This window comes from Salmo salar, chromosome ssa28 (genome assembly GCF_905237065.1).
Source record: "Salmo salar chromosome ssa28, Ssal_v3.1, whole genome shotgun sequence".
NCBI classification, from domain to species: Eukaryota; Metazoa; Chordata; class Actinopteri; order Salmoniformes; family Salmonidae; genus Salmo; species Salmo salar.
This window is the reverse complement of record NC_059469.1, coordinates 21,074,436-21,090,356: the sequence shown is the minus strand read 5'-3', so window position 1 is coordinate 21,090,356 and position 15,921 is coordinate 21,074,436. Positions and strand designations below refer to the sequence as shown.

General features: G+C 41.0%; 2 protein-coding genes across 11 annotated transcripts in view; one reads left to right on the top strand and one right to left on the bottom strand.

The window, feature by feature from the left end:
• The window catches only part of cep170aa (centrosomal protein 170Aa), a 65,874-nt gene extending 64,009 nt beyond the window's left edge, over nucleotides 1–1,865 (bottom strand). For 9 of the 10 annotated variants that reach the window (XM_014179957.2, XM_014179958.2, XM_014179960.2 and 6 more), the window contains exon 1: nucleotides 1,637–1,865. The gene's annotated coding sequence lies outside the window, so the exon portion shown is untranslated. The remainder of the gene's footprint in view (nucleotides 1–1,636) is intronic. The other variant, XM_014179964.2, reaches the window with a different exon arrangement.
• A 32-nt stretch (nucleotides 1,866–1,897) lies between these two features.
• The window catches only part of sdccag8 (SHH signaling and ciliogenesis regulator sdccag8), a 55,184-nt gene continuing 41,160 nt past the window's right edge, over nucleotides 1,898–15,921 (top strand). Inside the window, exons 1-11 of the mRNA XM_014179967.2 lie at nucleotides 1,898–2,410; nucleotides 2,715–2,861; nucleotides 5,660–5,745; nucleotides 6,071–6,184; nucleotides 6,415–6,540; nucleotides 6,644–6,727; nucleotides 6,902–6,966; nucleotides 7,112–7,303; nucleotides 7,834–7,972; nucleotides 10,967–11,119; nucleotides 11,546–11,680. Coding sequence (XP_014035442.1) covers nucleotides 2,344–2,410; nucleotides 2,715–2,861; nucleotides 5,660–5,745; nucleotides 6,071–6,184; nucleotides 6,415–6,540; nucleotides 6,644–6,727; nucleotides 6,902–6,966; nucleotides 7,112–7,303; nucleotides 7,834–7,972; nucleotides 10,967–11,119; nucleotides 11,546–11,680 — 1,308 coding nt within the window. The 5' untranslated portion in view covers nucleotides 1,898–2,343. The remainder of the gene's footprint in view (nucleotides 2,411–2,714; nucleotides 2,862–5,659; nucleotides 5,746–6,070; nucleotides 6,185–6,414; nucleotides 6,541–6,643; nucleotides 6,728–6,901; nucleotides 6,967–7,111; nucleotides 7,304–7,833; nucleotides 7,973–10,966; nucleotides 11,120–11,545; nucleotides 11,681–15,921) is intronic.

The following is a 15,921-nucleotide window of genomic DNA, read 5'->3' as shown; positions in this document are numbered from 1 at the left end:
CCTCTATAAACCTTGTTGTTACCAGGTCATTGAGACTAGACTAAAGAAAAAACCTTAATGAGTGACATGATGACCTTGATAATAATGTACAGTATACTGTATAATTGATGCAGAACTATATTTGAAGTATTCTAACTACAGCATCATAAAATGTGTCAGTACTTAGGCGTAGGCTAGTTCTGTGTGCTGCCTGTCCAGTCATACAATGACTGTGACATACTTCCCAATAAGCAGCTGCCTACAGCCAGCGGTTACAGTTGGAGGAGTGCTGGCTATCATTATCAGTGGCACAGGTCCAACACTTGAATTCCTGCAGGAGGAGGAGACAACTATCCAAAAGAAAACGGTCAATGTAGTACACTGGCCCGCTCTCAAAGAATAACAGTCTGTTTTCAAACAGACAAAAGGCTGTTTAATGTACATACATAGGTTTAATGTTCTAGCTATTATAAGCAAATTTGCCTGACTATAAATGTTTAATAAAGACTTAGGATTGCACTGACCACCGCATGTCTGATTCACATTCGTTTATAACTTTTAATGAGCATAAGGAAAAAGCAGAATCTCGAGCTTTTCTGATAAAAAAGAGAGCTAGAAGCAAAACACCGCTCTAATTAATTAATGGGAGTTTGACATTAGGTGACATCTTGAGAGATTCGAGCATTAATTACCTCCCTACGGAGAGGCCTCTTCATTCCCAATTAAACCAAACATATCAAATTATTCAGATGCACTGGCAGCACTTTTTTAAATTAAAGTCTTGTGTCGTGAAAAAATCTACACATTACACAAAGAGAGCGGATGCAAACCAGGCCAGCTGTCTGGCTTCACAACAAAGCACCCCATCTTCGGGTAAGGGGTACGTCTTCGGGAAAGAAAAAACAGCTAAACCAAAACGAAAGGCATAGCTTTTCGCATAAAAAACCCTCTAAACATTACAAACAGACGAACTAATCGAATGAAAGCCCGTAGCCTCCACTGATTAACTGGGAACAACTGGACATCCTGACCGGTCCAGCGCTGCCTAGCCTGAGGATAGCCTGGTTGGCTAAAGCTAAAGGCGAGCATTAGACTATCAAAATTGTATCAACTAAAGAAAATGTAGCAAATAATCAAACGCTACTGTAGCTACAGTACAGCGTTATCTTTATTGCTTCTCGGATACACAGTAGCCGATTACATGGCAAGGAATATTTGCAACAATGTAGCAAGCCCACAAAGGCTGGAGAAGTAGTCATGCATGCAGCATTACAATACACCGCCACTAGCCAAGCCAGTCTCACTGCGCTTTCTCTCACTCTACATATCGTTAACCAATAAGACATCAGACTTTATAGGCTACGGTAATCATTCTGCATAGGCCCATTGTGAATTATGAGATTTATAATTTAGGCCTTACTTTCATCTATTATTTCATAATTTACCAATATGCCCTGAAATTAAAACGTTGTAGCCTATTTTATCATGGTTCCAGATCTTCCAGTTACATTGACAGAAAGTAAAAACAGAAACTGCATGTATGTATTCATTTGTACAGTTGGTTTACTTGGAAGATTTGGTTGCAATTAAAAACATTCTCCCCAAGACAATCACACAGCTGTGGAAAACGTTTTATTATCATGCATTTCTCACTTACCCTTTCTTTGCTGCTCTATTCGGCTGGCTGTTATGGAGACTTGCTATATCCAATGGAACTGTACGCTGATGTCGGTGCCCAGCCCTGTCCTTATGCGCGTTGGTCTTCTCTCAGTTGCGCTGCAATAACGCTATTCCACTAGAAATAGCGGAGAGCTGCCTACATCCTCCACGCCAGCGTCTGCAGTTCCTGCTCGACCCAGTGGGCGTGTTTTTCCAGATTGATTGGCAAATGTGCGGTCGAATGGGGATTTTGGATAAAATAAATGCAAAGATTAAAACCAAATATGTACTACAGTGTTGTGAAATTCTGCAAATTAATTCGGTTAACATGTATTAGTGTGCATTGTTGTGGCCGAATAAAAGCAACTTTATGTGATTACGAAGGCTGATCTCGCGATCATACTAATCTGATAGGCCTACCAACGCGATCTTGTGGTTACAGTTTTTATTTTCAACTGTGCAATTCAAAAGTTGGACATCGCGTCCAGAATAAAACGACAAGTTCCAAGGCTCATTGTTTGGTTTACGGAAGTATTTGTAAAGCTGCTCATTTCAACGGTTGCCATCTGAGGTGAAACTAGGCATAGCTACATATACATCTCTGCTAGTCTCCTGAGCATATCTCTGTGGTGTATTTTGTTATGTACATGATAGCAACGTTTTTATGTGAAGCTAGCTAGCTACATCAAGAACACAAAGTTATCCATGAAGCCACTGTTGGATTCTGATGAGGAGGAAGAAGAGTTGGGAGCATATCAAAAGAAACTCAGAGGTAACGACATTAGGCTAGTTAGCTAGCTTAAGATAAGGGTTGTGTTTAGCCAGAAAATGATGCACAATAACTAGCTAGCTAGCTTTTATTTTACTCTATTTTGTAGTTAACATTAGCCATATACCTACTTCAAGTGTTCCCGACAAGAGCTGGCTAAATAATCAAGACAACATCCCCACGTTTACTCTCTAGTCTATCTCTTCTCAAAAGAGAGATACATTGTCATTAGTTTGTTATTCAGCCTTACAAATACAGTCATATCTATTACACAGTAAACCTTTCAACATGATGATTTGACCCCCAGAGAGAGCGAACCGCAGCATCCAGCAGCTCAGCAGTGCACTGGAAGAGCCCAGCTCAGATGCAGAGGGCATGGAACCAGGCAGGGCTGGAGACACAGACAGCATGACTGGAGAGGACTCATGGAACCGAAGGCAACAGAGTGAAGCTGGTACTTGAGTCTGTGATCAATGTCATCACTTGGGTCCCATAGACCAGGGTTTTCCAAATCCAGTCCTGGAAAGCTACTGGGTGTGAAGGCTTTCATTCCAGCCCTGCAGTAACACACCTGATTTGACTAATTATAGTCCAGATTGAGGACTCTCATACTCCAGTCTCAGGACTATGGTTAGTTGAATACTTTGGCGTATAAGAGATGGGCTGTAGCAGAAACTTGCTCCCCACTAGCTGCTGTCCAGGACTGGAGTTGGAGTAGCTATAGATCTGTACGCCAGATATGTGATAACAATGTTTCTATTACTGGGCGTTACAGGTTAGCTTATAGAAAACACAGCCATAGATGTTGAAACTAACCTGCTTTTGGCATTACCGTCTTCGTTCTCGATTTGGGGAAAAGGGTATCTTATAAAAGTCCGTGTCCGTTTGCTGTTGCCCCCCCCCCCCCAAAAAAAAGAGAACTCGGAAAGATATTAAATCAATGTCTTGTACTGCGCAAGGAGGTTCCTCACCATCTTAGCTGCCACACATCTAGTGTTTCCCAGCATCTTTGCAGGATTAGTCATTTCTATGCGGCCGCGTGAAGTAGATGACAGCGTGACACACAGTGCGACCAAAACAACTTCAAAACAACTTGTAAGAGGCATTTCTCACTCGATACAAAACATGGTTTTAATATCTTTCTGAGTTCTCTGGTTTTTGTAGAGCTACTTGCAAATGTACACTGACATTTACAGTGCATTCGGAAAGTATTCAGACCCTTTGACTTTCCACATTTTGTTACATTACAACTTTATTCTAAAATGGATTAAATCGTTTCCCCCCCCTCAATCTACACTCAATACCCCATAATGACATAGCAAAAATGGGTATTTGGAAATTTGTGTAAATTTCTAATAATAATAAAAAAACATCACATTTACATAAGTATTCAGGCCCTTTAGTCAGTACTTTGTTGAAGCACCTTTTGGCAGCAATTACAGCCGCAAGTCTTCTTGGGTATGATGCTATACGCTTGGCACACCTGTATTTGGGGAGTTTGTCACATTCTTCTCTGCAGATCCTCTCAAGCTCTGTCAGGTTGGATGGGGAGCATCACTGCACAGCTATTTTCAGGTCTCCAGAGATGTTCAATCGGGTTCAAGTCCGGGCTCTAGCTGGGCCACTCAAGTATATTCAGAGACTTTTCCCGAAGCCACTCCTGCGTTGTCTTGGCTGTCTGCTTAGGGTTGTTGTCCTGTTGGAAGGTGAACCTTCTCCCCAGTCTGAGGTCCTGAGCACTCTGGAGCAGATTTTTATCAAGGATCTCTCTGTACTTTGCTCCGTTGATCTTTCCCTCGATCCTGACTAGTCAACCAGTCCCTGCCACTGAAAACATCCCCACAGCATGATGCTGCCACCACTATGCTTCACCGTAGGGATGGCGCCAGGTTATGAGATGCTAGGCATTCAGGCCAAAGAGTTCAATCTTGGTTTCATCAGACCAAAGAATCTTGTTTCTCATGGTCTGAGAGTCCTTTAGGTGCCAAGCGGGCTGACGTGCCTTTTACTGAGTGTCTTCCATCTGGCCACTCTACCATAAAGTCCTGATTGGTGGAGAACTGCAGAGATGGTTGTACTTCTGGAAGGTTCTCCCATCTCCACAGAACAACTCTGGAGCTCTGACCAAGGCCCTTCTCCCCCTATTGCTCAGTTTGGCCTGTCGGCCAGCTCTAGGAAGAGTCTTGGTGGTTCCAAATTTCTTCCATTTAAGAATGATGGAGGCCACTGTGTTCTTGGGGACCTGCAATGCTGCAGAAATGTTTTGGTACCCTTCTCCAGATCTGTGCCTCGACACAATCCTGCCTTGGAGCTCCACGGCCAATTCCTTTGACCTCATTGCTTGGTTTTTGTCCTAACATGCACTGTCAACTGTGGGACCTTATATAGACATGTTCTTTTCCAAATCATGTCAAACCAATTGAATTTATGACAGGTGGACTCTAATCAAGTTGTAGAAACATCTCAAGGATGATCAATGGAAACAGGATGCACCTGATCTCATTTTCGAGTCTCATAGCAAAGGGTCTGAATACTTATGTAAATAAGTAAGGTATGTTTTTATGTTTTTATGTTTTCATAGCAAAGGGTTGGAATACTTATGTAAATAAGTAAGGTATGTTTTTTTTTTTTTATACATTTGCAAAAATGTCTTAATGTGTTTTCGCTTTGTCATTATGGGTTATTGTGTGTGTGTGTGTAGATTTATTAGGGGGAAAAAAATATTTAATACATTTTAGAATAAGGCTGTAACGTAACAAAATGTGGAAAAAGTCAACAGGTCTGAATACTTTCTGAATGCTCTGTATATGATGCCTTTTTCTCCGAATCGAGAACAGGTCAGAGTTTTGTATAAGCTAACCTTTAATGCCCTGCAACACACACGCACATTATTCTTAGTCATGTAAAATTGTAATGAAAAAATTGAGCAATGAACACTTGTTATGTAATAATGAAGCAACACAGATGTAATGTTTTATTTCTGTTTGAACCCTAAGAGTAGCTGCTGCCTTGGAAACAGCTAATGTGGATTCTAATAAAATACTAAATGGAAACACAGTTATCACATATCTGGCGTACAATCAGTAGCTAAAGTTGGAGAACCCTACCATAGAGGCACATCTTCATGCATCAGAACTGATTTCCCCAAATTACATGCACACTTCATTATTATCCCCGCGGATATTTTTTTCAATCAGTTTTACCTGTGTATTTGCACTGCTACATATGCTAATGGCTTATTTTGTTTTTCAGTCAATCAGCTGCGATCACTCCTGCAAAAGCAGCAAAAAGAGACACTTTCACTCACTTCTCCTTCAAAGAGAAAATCTTCTCCAAAGGTACTATCCTCAAGACCGTGCATAAGCGTCTACGTTAAGATTTAAGACCATTAACCCAACACTGATGTCTAGATGTCCTTTCCCTTTATCAGCCTATTTAGATCAGATCAACTCCACTTCATCAATTCCATCCTACGGCAATATATTGATTGATCACCAAAAAACCTATTGGAAATAACTATGTAGTTATTGAGTTCAGACACTGGTGGTGTGGCAGGCTAGTTAGTTTTTTTGCACAATTTGTTTGGGTGCAATGCTTTTATTGTCCGATTGTAAGTTTGTTGATGACTAACAGAGACAATCCTTCTTTAATTCATTTTACCAGAGGTGTCAAGATGATGTGAGCTCTAGCATGCCTGCTGTTAAAGACCTGGTCCCCATTCTCCACAACCAGTCAGAGTACATCCAGCACCTGGAGGCTGAGGTCAAGTTCTGCAAGGTCTGTCTGTATGATGACCCCACAGTCTCTCGTTACCACTGACTCATTCAAGTTCTTATTCAATTTGTTCACCAATGGATATTCGTTACATGGAATGAATTACAGTGGTAGATGTTCAACTTGCTGGACACTTGTAACCCGCAAAAATTCTACCAGCATCTACTGACCTAAGCACAACTGTGTATCTGTTTGTGTATCTGTTTGTGACTGCTCGTTGATGTTGTTGGCAGGAGGAGCTTCTGGGGATGAAACAGAGGATAAGGGTGGTGGTGGTAGAGAATGAGAAACTACATGGAGAGATCAAGTCCAAACTGGTGGAAGACACCCTGAAAGACTACACTCTCTTAGATGGCACGGTAATGGGTTTTCACAATGATGGTCCTGGGTTAAAATTCCATTGTGGAGATAAGTGCAGACACGACAGAAGGACCCATTTTTCATCATTGTATTCTCTCCTAGGTGAATTCCGAGCCGCCCAGAGAAGACAATCCTCAAAGAACTGTCTTTCAACAAGCAGAGGAACACAAGTGGAAGAAAGAACTGGTAGGCCTGTGTGACTATGGTCACCTAACCTTCCGTACTGAGTACAGCAGCTGACAGCATTTCTACATGTAGATACATTCTTTTATTAGCCTAGCTTTTACATTTTGAAGTGACTTGAGAGTAATGTTGACAGCTAATCTCCTCTCCAACATCACATTATCAACTTGGCCTCAGGAGCAGCTCAAATCCCTCTATCTAGCCCAGACAGAGACACTGGAAGCTCAAGTAAGGTCACTGAAGTAAGTGAACTGTATGACTTTATAGATCAGCGTTAATTCACAGAGATCTTGCATATGTGATTAATCACGGTTGAATTTTTCATCCTCTTCGTGCATCCTCCATCCATTTTCCTGATATTCTGTTGTTTTGATCACCTCCATTCAGCAAGAACCTGGCCAGCAGTCAGAAGGAGTGTGAAGAAGTCAAAGGTCGTCTGAGACATAAGGAAGTGATGGCAGCGGCGGGCAGTGCCAAGCAGTGCGTAGGCGGCCTCTGTCTGAAGTGTGCCCAGAATGAGGCCGTGCTGGCAGAGACACACTCCAACATGCACATCCAGGCCATTGAGAGACTCACCAAGTCAGTGCTTTTGTCCTGATATTTTGTCCTGTATTGATTAGAGTAGTTGGGTTCCTACAAGGTCTCTTCCCCCTCATACCACCATACCAAACCAAGGGACATCTTTCCTATCCAGTACGCCTAAGGCTTTGCCATTGATCACACTTTATTTATTCCCTTGTTCATTGGTTGGTCAGTGCCTCTGAGCTATGTCAAAGGAAGAATGTTCACATTGAGATGTCATCTCAATCAATCCAGTTGGCATATTCTGACACAAAGCAATCAATTTTCCATCCCCTTTAGCAAGGTTGTCAGTAATTCAGTCTCCATGTCAATCACAAATGACAAATCTGGCTTTGAGAGGGCATGGCATGTCTACAAGTGACTGTGAAAATTAGTATCCTTACACCAAAAGGATTATTGATGAACATAGCTTTTATTTGCCCACATTGAAATGAGCATGTGTGTTTATCTCTCTCTGTGTGTGTGTGTGTGTGTGTGTGTGTGTGTGTGTGTGTGTGTGTGTGTGTGTGTGTGTGTGTGTCCCACAGAGAGCGTGATGAGCTGATGAGTGTGCTGTGCTCTTTGAGGGCCAGTCAGAGCGAGGCCCAGCAGAGAGAGTGGGCAGCCTACCAGCAGGTCAAACAGGCTGTAGAGATGGCTGAGGAGGCCAACCTGGAGAAGACCAGGGTGAATCAGACAACCACTCACTTGCGGAACATTACTGAGCAGCAGTGACATCTAATGGTCAGGCTGCTCAACTACACACTTTAATGGTTTAGACCCAGTGTCCGGTCTGGAGTGTGATGTCACAAGCTCTGCTGGTCAGCTACCTGCATAGCAACGTACCGGTGCCAAAAGCCCTGGTCTACCCTAGAAAGCCTATGTAAATTATGATCGCCAGAACAAAAAAATATAATAATTGATGGCCGTTTTAGGCTCTAAAATGTATTTATTATGATCAAGTTTGATCCCCACGGTGAATTATTTTAAAGTTGGCTACAAATCAAGATATTTAATGAAATAGTGATCCATTCTGACTACTACATTTGTCGTCACACAGGAGCACATGCTGAAACAGACCAATCACAGGCCAGCGTGCTACGAGGAGGCGCCATAGACATTAAGGTTGACTCTTAGTCAGGATGAAAACGACTACATTGACCGTGATCCTTTGCTAGTTATGGCCACTTCAAATTCAAATCCTTCCGGCTTCATGCACCATCTGGAGTTTTCCATAGGAATGGATGACGTCAGCGTTTTCACTATACTGGTTTTAATGTTTTTGCTTGGACCCTTTTGTACGTGATTAGTCTCTCTAGAAATCTGGGTAGCCTTCCACAATGTTCCAATGTTCCGGCTTAACACGTCTGTACATAACAGAACGTCAGTTTGGCATAGAGTAACTATGTCACTGGCTACGCAGTACCTCATCTGCCTGAATAAAATACAAACTAGTAGCTACAGTGAGGGACAAAAGTATTTGATCCCCTGCTGATTTTGTACATTTGCCCACTGACAAAGAAATTATCAGTCTATAATTTTAATGGTAGGTTTATTTGAACAGTGAGAGACAGAATAACAAAAAAATCCAGAAAAATGCATGTCAAAAATGTTATAAATTGATTTGCATTTTAATGAGGGAAATAAGTATTTGACCCCCTCTCAATCAGAACGATTTCTGGTTCCCAGGTGTCTTTTATACAGGTAACGAGCTGACATTAGGAGCACACTCTTAAAGGGAGTGTTCCTAATCTCAGCTTGTTACCTGTATAAAAGACACCTGTCCACAGAAGCAATCAATCAATCAGATTCCAAACTCTCCACCATGGCCAAGACCAAAGAGCTCTCCAAGGATGTCAGGGACAAGATTGTAGACCTACACAAGGCTGGAATGGGCTACAAGATCATCGCCAAGCAGCTTGGTGAGAAAGTGACAACAGTTGGTGCGATTATTCGCAAATGGAAGAAACACAAAAGAACTGTCAATATCCCTCGGCCTGGGGCTCCATGCAAGATCTCACCTCGTGGAGTTGCAATGATCATGAGAACGGTGAGGAAAAATGCCCAGAACCTTACGGGAGGATCTTGTCAATGATCTCACGGCAGCTGGGACCATAGTCACCAAAAAAACTATTGGTAACACACTACGCCATGAAGGACTGAAATCCTGCAGCGCCCGCAAGGTCCCCCTGCTCAAGAAAGCACATATACATGCCCGTCTGAAGTTTACATTTACATTTTACATTTACGTCATTTAGCAGACACTCTTATCCAGAGCGACTTACAAATTGGTGCATTCACCTTATGATATCCAGTGGAACAACCACTTTACAATAGTACATCTATATCTTTTTTTTGGGGGGGGGGTTAGAAGGATTACTTTATCCTATCCTAGGTATTCCTTAAAGAGGTGGGGTTTCAGGTGTCTCCGGAAAGTGGTGATTGACTCCGCTGTCCTGGCATCGTGAGGGAGCTTGTTCCACCATTGGGGTGCCAGAGCAGCGAACAGTTTTGACTGGGCTGAGCGGGAACTGTGCTTCCGCAGAGGTAGGGAGGTGAGCAGGCCAGAGGTGGATGAACGCAGTGCCTTTCTTTGGGTGTAGGGACTGATCAGAGCCTGAAGGTATGGAGGTGCCGTTCCCCTCAGCTCCGTAGGCAAGCACCATGGTCTTGTAGCAGTTTGTAGCAGTTTGCCAAGGTCCTGGAGTGGCCTAGCCAGTCTCCAGACCTTAGTCCCATAGAAAATCTGTGGCGGGAGCTGAAGGTTCGAGTTGCCAAACGTCAGCCTTGAAACCATAATGACTTGGAGAAGATCTGCAAAGAGGAGTGGGACAAAATCCCTCCTGAGATGTGTGCAAACCTGGTGGCCAACTACAAGAAACGTCTGACCTCTGTGATTGCCAACAAGGGTTTTGCCACCAAGTACTAAGTCATGTTTTGCAGAGGGGTCAAATACTTATTTCCCTCATTAAAATGCAAATAATTTTATAACATTTTTGACATGTGTTTTTGTGGATGTTTTTGTTGTTATTCTGTCTCTCACTGTTCAAATAAACCTACCATTAAAATTATAGACTGATCATTTCTTTGTCAGTGGGCAAACGTACAAAATCAGCAGGGGATCAAATACTTTTGTCCCTCACTGTAGCAAGGTGGAGATCAGAGGTTATTTTTAATTCCTGCATTTCACAAGTAGCTAGTTTGCATCAACTACCTTCACTAAAATCACTTTCGTGCTGGATCGAATCCCCGAGCTGAGGATGTTGATTTAAGGCAGCCACCCTGCACCTCTCTGATTCAGAGGGGTTGGGTTAAATGTGGAAGACACATTTCAGTTGAATGCATTCAGTTGTACAACTGACTAGGTTTTCCCTTTTACCCTATGTGTATGTTTAGAATTGCAACGTTCTGGCATGTCAGCCTTTGACCAAGAGAGTCAGTCATATCTAGCAGACTCTAGTCACTGCTGTTGCCTAGGGTCGGGTTTTTGAGACTAGTACAGTACCTGATTAGAACAGTGAATATGAAAGGTTTATATGATGTTGTACATGTTTTCAAGATATAGAAGTGGTAAACATAACGTATTTCTTTGTGAGACACTTGAAATATATTTTTTGCTGTATCCTCCCTTTGACACTTGTGTGTACCCGTCTGTGTGTACTAGTTTTGTTCTTCCTACAGGCGGTGGTGCAGTGTGAGGCATTTGCCAGGGAGCTGGCCAGACAGAGAGAGAGACTGGAGACTGAGATGGCTGCAGAGCAGGAGAAAATCTCTTATGCCAGAGAGGGGGTACGCAACGAGGCCCTCAAGGAGAAGGAGACACTGGCCCAAACGGTCTGTCCTTCTGCCTTTGAAACTTTCATAAAGCTCAAATTGAGATATGTTAAACTTTCTCTTTATCCTAGTCGCTAATGAAATGTTTTATTCAGGTAATACAATAGCAGCAAGCATAAAATATATTGAAGATGCAGTATTTGAGTATTAAAACAACTTTATTTTCTATGTAACTACTGTCAAGGGGTCTGAATACTTTCTGAAGGCACTGTATACATTTAAAACAGTTACTTTTGTCCTCGGGAAAAGGGATGGGCCAAAAAACAAAATAATTAGAATATTGACCACAGATCACAAAGGCCATATTTCTCATATTTGCCACCATCTAGTGGAATAACTACACAATTACACCCATGCAAAACATATGGAGCGTTCTTCCAGACAGTAGGATTTCAGTTTGATCAATTTGTTTGTCTCCACTCCCAGGTGGCCAGCCTATCCCAGAGAGTAGCAGAGCTGGAGGGTCAACTGGCCAGGGGGGACAGAGACAGGGGATCCCTGAGCACCCAGCTGGATGAGACCCTACGCAAACTTGCATCACAGGAGCAGGACACCAGCAAGGTACTGGAACCACCTTACTACTGTACAACATCTAGAGAGGTTCCAGGTTTGAGCCTGTTGGTATAGTTGCTAAGGTGTGGAACTGGCATTTACAGACACAGTACACACTACTGCAGTCCCTAGAGGAGAGTGATTTCAGTGACATCTTTTTAATGCATTTTAAAGCCACTGGGTGGCACCAAAGCCTTGTCTATATCAACATTTTATTTGGAAGCTTCAAGCTCTATAACCATTCCAGTTCTAGGTGGCAGTTGGGTCATTCCACCTCAAAAGCACAAAAAATAGGATTTCAACACCCACCATCTAAGATTGTTCTGAAATTGTTCCTGTTGTTAGAAACAGATTAGCATTCCTGCAACATTGTGTTGAAATATCATTTGATCTGAGAAATGAAGTTAATTGATTCTATCCAAATTGGCCATTTTAATTTGTAGGATTTATGTAATATTCAATAGGTACTATATTTATCTATTTTCTAACAATTAGTTAGACATGAGGAATCCAAAGAAATGTTCAAAAGCCCGAGTATATAGTATCAGTTTTTCTATGTTTGACAACTATGGAGCTGTGGCTCTGAGTATTGTTTCTTCATCCTATGTAATGTGTTCCCAGTGACGGGATGTTTTTTTTCCCCTGTTCAGAAAAATTTGTCATTGAAGTTGTTAGGTTTATATTCCATCCTACATCCTGATATTACCAGATTCTGACCACTAGATGGTGCTGTTCCTGCTATTAGGTGATACAAAAGAAGAATTCCCCCTCAATGTTAAAGGGATAATTCGCTGTTTTCTTTACCCTGTAAGCAGTCTGTTGACAAGGTATGACAGCAACCCATGCTTGGGTTTTGTTGTCCACTGTTTCACATGCAACATTTTTAGCATTTGTGGCAGAAATCCAATGCAAGTCAATGGTACCTATATTAGCATTATCACACTTCATGTTAAAATGATCAAAATCAATTTTTACTTATAGATTTTAATATAGGTATTATTGACTTGCATTGGATTTGTGGCACAAATGCTAAAAAGTTAGGATTTGAAACAGTGGCCAGGTAAACAAAACCAAAGCATGGGTTGCTGTCATACCTTTTCCACAGACTGTTTACAGGGTAAGGAAACCAATGTCATTTTGTAATTTGGGTGAACTATCCCTTTAACATTGAGGGGGAATTCTTTTTTTGTATCACCTAATAGCAGGAACAGCACCATCTAGTGGTCAGAATCTGGTAATATCAGGATGTAGGATGGGACATAAACCTAATAATATATTTTTCAACAATTTGTTTTTTTAAATTGTTTTTCTACAGGACTTCACAAAAACAAAACACCCACTATACAAAACATATTTTAAGGTGATCAACATACAGTATGTTTTTCAAAATTCTGTCAAATATTTCCTGTTTCTGTTTAACTTTATAATATACCAAATTTAAAGGGATGTATGTATCTAGATAGATACTTAATTCCACCTGTTTGTTGTTGAGGGTGAATATGAGACTTTCCATTTGATGGCTATATATGTTTTTGCAGCAATTAGACCTACATTGCAAAATTTCTCTGATCACCAGTATTTACATTTCCCAACGGACATTATTGTGGACATGAAAGGATATACATATACATATACTCAATAAAATTATAGCACATACATTATTCCAAAATGGTGTCAGTTTATCATAAGGCCACAGCATATATAATATGGTTCCTTTGTGCTTGTTGCTTCTCCAACAGAGATGTGACATTTCTGGGTGCAATACATGCATTATGGCAGGAGTGAAGTAAGTCCTATGAATGATCTTAAATTGCAGTAGTTTATCTCTTAGGTTTTAAGAGCAGGTTTGAACATTTTCACATATCTGTGACCAATGATTCTCCTCAATTTGTTCCTTTTGGATCTGTTTGTAATTTTTTCTTTATAGGTTCTGAACCATCAGGTAGAGGTTCAATCGACTTCTTTGGCATAGAAACTTCTGTCAGTATTTTTCTATGCTTATTCTGTTGACGCGATTGAATAAGATTTCAGAGTTTTAGGAAATGAAAGAAATGGGCCTTGGACAATCCAAATCCAGTAGAGATCATCATAGTACACATGTTCAAAATTCACAATGCCACTTTGGAGTCAGGACTTAAAGGTGTTGTCATGAAGCGCTGGAGGTGAGGTGGGGTTATTCCAAACAGGGGAGTCTGGTGATATTGGTTCTTTCCACATAGGGCTGTGGCGGTCACGAAAATGGTCAGTCGTTATTGTCAAACAAATAACTTTCGGTCTCACGGTAATTGACCGTTTAATTAACATAAACACATGTAGCATCTCCTGGCTTCCACACATAGCCTACAAGCCATTTTAAAAAGTCTAATTCATCCATGTAATATAGCTTACACCATCACAATAATAATGCATTATTTATTTTAGACAGATCTAAAGCTGATATGAAGAAAATGTAGTCTATTTCAGAAGAACAGAATAGCATACCCTGAGTTGTCCTTATGTGGCTATGCCAAATGGCTGTGGGCGACACTAGTTAATTTGGGAGACAAGATTTGCTTATAATTCCGTGGCATTATTTTATAGAATGAAGGATACAATTGAACAAAGTTGAATGAAATATTAATATTTTCTCCAAACGATTTGTGGGAGTCCGCACATGCGGCTTTTCTGTGTTGAGCGATTTAACAAAGAAACATGTACTCCTATATGCTTAATTTAGAGTTATAAATGTAACTTTAGTAGTTCTACAAACGTTGGGCTATATGTTTTGATTTTTAATACATTAATACATGAGACTAATGATGTCTCATTAATGAAGAGACTAATGAAGTCCCTTGAAAGACATGATCTCTGCTTTGTTTTTTGCGGAGGCTGTACACACTCCAACAGTCTCTCATTGACAATTTGACAAGCACTTGATAATGCCTCAAATTTAACAGCAGCATCCCCTTTGTGGCCGTAATGCACCCTAAAAAAATCCATGCCTTTTGCAGCCCGGAGTGCTGCGGTGTGCCCTTCTCCCTGAGTGTGCTGCGCAATCCGATGCGCCTCTCACTCACATGGTTCTCTGTCATGTTATTGGGTCTTTCTCACAGGCATCAATTGAAGACAGACACTTTGGGGATGCAACTGTGTGCTTCCTTATCCAATTCCGAGGTGCATATTGAAGATATTGGAAGAACTGTCCACATTTCTACTTTTTGTAAGCCAACAAGATGAGTAGGCCTAACGAACAGCAAAAGCACTAGCCTATGTCAATCTACTATCCCTATAGTAAAAAAGTCGACCTATTCTGTGCTAGAAATAAATATTCCAGTCTGTAACAGTTGTGGGATGCGATAGATCCTAAATTAATACAACCACTAGCATCAAAAACACTTTTTTATGCAATGTGGCTGACGCAACAGATCAGAAGGTTTAGCTTAAAATGTTGTTAATTAAACTATTAGTCTATTTCTTCACATTATAAGGGAAGCAGTGAGCACATGGTATTAGGCTAGAGGCGTGAATGTTCCATTAGCGGGAAAACACTTATCAAAAGATACCGCAAATGTGATTATTCATGTAATGCTTTTATTACAATGGTGCATTTTAATGGTGAAAGTTACCTTCCCCAAACTTGAAACTCACATGCTGCTTATATATGCCAGTTAGGCTCTATACCCCTTGTAATGTGCTTCATTTTAAGAAGTTATCTGGCCACTTTAGTTGTGATACAAACCTTATTAAAACATATAGGCCTATGGGCTAGGCTACATGAGGTGTGTCACTATGATTTAGAAAAAGTCACACAAAAAAAGGCATTGTTTCTTACGCTGGGCATCATTCACAAGTGATAATATATCATTCACAAGTGATAGGCTAATATTGTCACCCATCAGACTATTCTTGATTTAATCTTGTCTTTACATATACTAAATAATATATGTGTGACATTAGTTTTAATTTAGACTGGACCATTATCATGCACCTGTATCGAAACGAGGCAGTGGGGAAAAAATACATATCATCTATGCACTTAAATAGCGAATGGAGGGTGCTTTTTCCCATGGTTTATTTTGATGCCAGCCAGGTAGGCTATACTCCTGTTGTAAATATAAGCAATGTGCCTAATATTAGGAAAGTTGAGAAATAATTATAGTAGGCCTAGACTATAGAAAGCTGATGGGATCCTCCTCCTTTTATTAGCGGCCATCACTCTGTTTTCTCCCGCAATTACACAGCCTATAGAAATGTTGCGTAACATGAGCTCA